The sequence below is a fragment of the Penaeus chinensis genome, chromosome 40 (assembly GCF_019202785.1).
Source record: "Penaeus chinensis breed Huanghai No. 1 chromosome 40, ASM1920278v2, whole genome shotgun sequence".
In the NCBI taxonomy this organism is placed as follows: domain Eukaryota; kingdom Metazoa; phylum Arthropoda; class Malacostraca; order Decapoda; family Penaeidae; genus Penaeus; species Penaeus chinensis.
This window is the reverse complement of record NC_061858.1, coordinates 22,507,929-22,512,928: the sequence shown is the minus strand read 5'-3', so window position 1 is coordinate 22,512,928 and position 5,000 is coordinate 22,507,929. Positions and strand designations below refer to the sequence as shown.

The 5,000-nt window shown below is 43.6% G+C and overlaps 1 protein-coding gene across 4 annotated transcripts in view; it reads right to left on the bottom strand.

The window, feature by feature from the left end:
* Positions 1-5,000, bottom strand: part of LOC125047293 (sodium/hydrogen exchanger 9B2-like) — a 53,045-nt gene that overhangs the window by 6,885 nt on the left and 41,160 nt on the right. For all 4 annotated transcript variants that reach the window (XM_047645536.1, XM_047645533.1, XM_047645535.1 and 1 more), the window contains 2 exons: positions 2,730-2,894; positions 2,478-2,555 (listed from right to left, as the gene is read on the bottom strand). In XM_047645536.1, coding sequence (XP_047501492.1) covers positions 2,478-2,555; positions 2,730-2,894 — 243 coding nt within the window. The remainder of the gene's footprint in view (positions 1-2,477; positions 2,556-2,729; positions 2,895-5,000) is intronic.

Genomic DNA, 5,000 nt, shown 5'->3' with positions numbered 1-5,000 from the left:
AGAGAGAGTGAGAGAGAGAGTTGAGAGAGAGGGAGGTGAGAGAGTAGGAGAGTGGAGAGGGGGGGAGAGAGAGTGTAGAGAGAGAGAGAGATGAGAGAGAAGAGAGAGGAGGGAGAGAGGATTGAGGAGAGAGTGAGAGAGAGAGAGGAGAGGGAGAGAGAATGAGAGAGAAGAGAGAAGAGAGAGAGAGAGAGAGAAGAGAGAGAGAAGAAGAGAAAGAGGAGAGAGGAGAGAGAAGAGAAGAGAAGGAGAAAGAGGAAAGAGAGAAGAGAAAGAAAAGAAGAGGAGAGGAGAGAGAAGAAGAAAGGAGAAGAAGAAAGAGAAGAAGAAGAGGAGAGAGGAGAGAGAGAGAGAGAGAGTGAGAGAGAGAAGAGAGAGAGAGAAGAGAAGAGGAGAGAGGAGAGAAGAGAAAGAAAAGAAAGAGAGAGAGAGGGAGATGATAGAGAGGGAGGGAGAGAGAGGGAGGGAGGAGAGGGAGGGGGGGAGGGAGGGAGGGGGGGAGAGAGAGGGAGGGAGAGAGAGGAGAAGAAGAGGAAGAAAGAGACAGTTTTAGGAGGGGGAAGAGTAGGAGGGAAGATAGAGAGGAGGGAGAAAGAAGGGATGGGGGATGAGGGAAAGAGAGAGAGGTGAGGATTGAGGAGAGAGGGGGGGGGGGGGGGGGGAGGGGAGAGGTGGAGAGGAGGAGAGGAGAGAGGGAGAGAGGGAGAGAGAGTGAGAGGAGAGGAGAGAGAGAGAGAGAGAGGAGGAGAGTGAGAGAGAGGAGAGTGGGGGTGAGAGAGATGAGGAGTGAGGAGAGAGGAGAGGAGAGTGAGAGAAAAGAGAGGGGAAAAGGGAAGGAGAGAGAGGGGGGGGAGAGAGAGGGAGGATGAGGAGAGGAGTAGGAGGAGAGAGAGGGAGGAGGAGGGAGTGAGAAGAAAGAAGAGAGAGAGAAGAGGGGGGAGAGGGGAAAGGAAGAGGGAAGTAAAAGGGGGGGGAAAAAAAGAAAAGGAAAAGGGGGTGAGGAGAGGTGGGGGGAAAAGAGGAGGAAAAAGAGAGAGGGAGAGGAAGAAAAGGGGGAAGCTCCTTCCCCTCCCCTCCCCCTCCTCTCCTCTCCCCTCCCCTCCTCTCCCTCCCCTCCTCTCTCCCTCCTCCCTCCCTCCTCCCCTCCCCTCCTCCTCTCCCCTCCCCCCTCCTCCCCTCTCCTCTCTCCTCTCCTCCATCCTCCCCCCCCTCTCCTCTGCTCTCTCCTCCCACCTCCTCTCCTCTCTCCTTCCCCCTCCTCTCCTCTCCTCTTCCTCCCCCTCCTCTCCTCTCCTCTTCCTCCCCCCCCTCTCTCCTCTCCTCTCTCCTCCCCCTCCTCTGCTCTCCTCTTCCTCCCCCTCCTCTCCTCTCCTCTCTCCTCCCCCCTCCTCTCCTCTCCTCTCTCCTCCCCCCTCCTCTCCTCTCATCTCCCCTCCCCCCTCCTCTCCTCTCCTCTCCCCTCCCCCCTCCTCCTCTCCTCTTCTCTCCTCTCCTCTCCTCTCCTCTCCTCTCCTCTCGTCTCGTCTCGTCTCGTCTCGTCTCGTCTCGTCTCGTCTCGTCTCGTCTCGTCTCGTCTCGTCTCGTCTCGTCTCGTCTCTTCTCCTCTCCTCCCTCTCTCCTCCCTCTCTTCTCCTCTCTTCTCCTCTCTTCTCCTCTCCTCTCCTCTCTTCTCCTTTCCTCTCCTCTCTTCTCCTTTCCTCTCCTCTCTTCTCCTCTCCTCTCCTCTCCTCTCTTCTCCTCTCCTCTCTTCTCCTCTCCTCTTCTCCTCTACTGCTCTACTCTACTCCTCTCCTCTCCTCTCCTCTTCTCCTCTCCATTCTCCTCTCCATTCTCCTCTCCTCTCCATTCTCCCCTCCTCTCCTTTCTCCTCTCCCTTCTCCTCTCTATTCCCCTCTCCTCTCCATGCTCCTGTCCTCTCTTCTCCTCTCTTCTCCATTCTCCTCTCCTCTCCTCGCCTCTCCTTTCTCCACTGCCTTCTCCTCTCTATTCTCTTCTCCTCTCCTGTCCATTCTCCTCTCCTCTCCTTGGCTCTCTTTTCTCCACTCCATTCTCCTCTCCTCTCCTCTCCATTCTCCTCTCCTCTCCATTCTCCTCTCCTCTCCATTCTCCTCTCCTCTCCATTCTCCTCTCCTCTCCTTGGCTCTCCTTTCTCCTCTCCTCTCCTCTCCATTCTCCTCTCCTCTCCATTCTCCTCTCCTCTCCATTCTCCTCTCCTCTCCTTGGCTCTCCTTTCTCCTCTCCCTTCTTGTCTCCTCTCCTCTCCATTCTCCTCTCCTCTCCATTCTCCTCTCCCCTCCGTTCTCCTCTCCCTTCCTTTCTTCTCTCCATTCTCCGCTCCTCTCAACATTTTACAAAGCAAAATCTACAGAAAAACTTTGATGAACACTGAAAAGTCACAGCAACTGTCTCAGCCACAATCATCAACAGGCTTTAGAACCTGATACAGAGGATTACTCAAGGACAAAAATGAAACATACCTGTTCTCCTAGACGTACTACCTCTGGTCCAGCTTCAGATTTTTGTGCAAAGTCAAGAGCTTGAGAGCCAATGGCTGCCTGCAACATATGATATATCAGCATTATCAAATAGAAAATGGACAAACATCATATCTAAACTGTTTACTTCAAAAATTACCCTATCAGTAACACATCACAAAAGAAAAAAGGAAATTTTTGTTATCTATCTTCACAGTGACTGAAAGTGGTAAAACAGAACATAAAGCATATTACCTGCACTGTAGCCTTTGGTACCCATGCCAGGGCCACAAATAAGCGTTCTTTGATATTCAAATTTCCACCCATCACAACAAGAAATGAGGTGGTCATGCGGAAGACTAGGCCAATGGCAAGCGTCACTAGACCCCATCCTACAGTGCCAATGTCTAGCTCACTGACCTGATAAGACAAATATATACATATATTCAATGACAGAATCGGACATTGGACATATCTGATTAATAAGCTGATTTTCTGTTCATTTCTAGCCATTTTATTTCCAATTCAATCTTCTCTGCATCAGCTACAGTCCTGCTGCAGATTTAGCCAATCACCTATTTTTAACCCAATGCCAACAGGCATGGCAAGTACGTACATGCCATACCCACTGTGAGTTTACTTTATTAATTGTTTTAACACAGAGATTGCTACACTTGTACTAAGTCACTAATGAGCCACTTATGAGTAGTGCCTGTCTCGCCCTTTTACCCTTTTCCTTGATTTACAAAAATATTTTATATTATCTTATTTTGCTACTACTAATTTTTATAATATTATCGTAGTTATAATATCTATGATAAAAATAACACCATTGATATTCATAGCACTAGTAAACAATATGTTTTTCCCACCAATTCAAGGAAAAGTGAAATTAAGTAAGGTCACAAGGTCTACTAATTGACTCCTTTGTAGCTAAGCACTAGCAGAACCATCTATGTGCAGACACATATTCACAAAAATATAGAAAATGAGCACAGCATTTTCCCATGTTTTCATTCATTTTCCCCGGCAGCATGTAGTTAAGTCAGTCAGTGACACAGAGAGATTTCTGATACTGTTATTGAAGGGATGTGTGTGTGTGTGTGTGTGTGTGTGTGTGTGTGTGTGTGTGTGTGTGTGTGTGTGTGTGTGTGTGTGTGTGTATGTATGTATGTATGTATGTATGTATGTATGTATGTATGTATGTATGTATGTATGTATGTATGTATATATGTATGTATGTATGTATGAATGTATGTATTTATGTATGTATGTATGTATGTATGTATGTATGTATGTATGTATGCATGCATGTATGTGTATATATATATAAATATATATATATATATATAGATATATAGATATATAGATATATAGATATATAGATATATAGATATGTGTGTGTATATACATATATATATATGTATATATGTATATATGTATATATGTATATATGTATATATATATATATACATATATGTATGTATAACATATATGTAAATACATGTATGTATGTATGTATATTTATATATATATATATATATATATATATATATTTATATATACATATAAATATATATAATATATATAAATAATATATATAATATATATATCATATATTTACAAACACATATACATATATATAAATATACATATAAAAAAAGTCTATATGTTTGGTGGACTAAGATGATTGGTGCTTGATCATGTTCCCTTTCTGCTGCAATACTATCTGCAGCCATTTTGGCATGGATTCAGCAAGACTCAAATTAGTAGACATCCATGCGAACCACTACCTTCTTCAGTGTATCCAGCAGACCTTTGATGTTGCTAGGTTTGGCCTCGTGCAGTTAATTGTTTATAATGTTCCATGCATCTTTATGAGGTTCAGATGAGGTGAGTTACCTGGCCACTCTAATACATTAATTCCACTGTTATTTAGAAACTTTTAGACTGTCTCTGACTGGTAGCATAAAATAATCATATTTATAAATTCCCCAAAGTACTGGCAAATGTTCCATTATATGTTAATGTAATCACTTCCACTTGCTGTAACATTCTTTACCCAATGACTACTGATTTATGTAGTCTCCTGTAATTTTTAGTGAATTTTGTTACATACAGATAGCTCCACACATACTCAGCCACCAAGGAGTCTATCAGTAGGCCCTATGAAATAATACAAAAGAAAATTTCCAAAAATCAAGGAACAGGGTAAACAGGTGAGATAGGTAGGACTAATAACTAACTAATTGGTGACTAAGCACTTATAAAGCCATTTATGTTAAATACAATAAATGAACTTATATTACAGTGGCATTTTGTTACATACAGATAGCTCCACACATACTCAGCCACCAAGGAGTCTATCAGTAGGCCCTATGAAATAATACAAAAGAAAATTTCCAAAAATCAAGGAACAGGGTAAACAGGTGAGATAGGTAGGACTAATAACTAACTAATTGGTGACTAAGCACTTATAAAGCCATTTATGTTAAATACAATAAATGAACTTATATTACAGTGGCA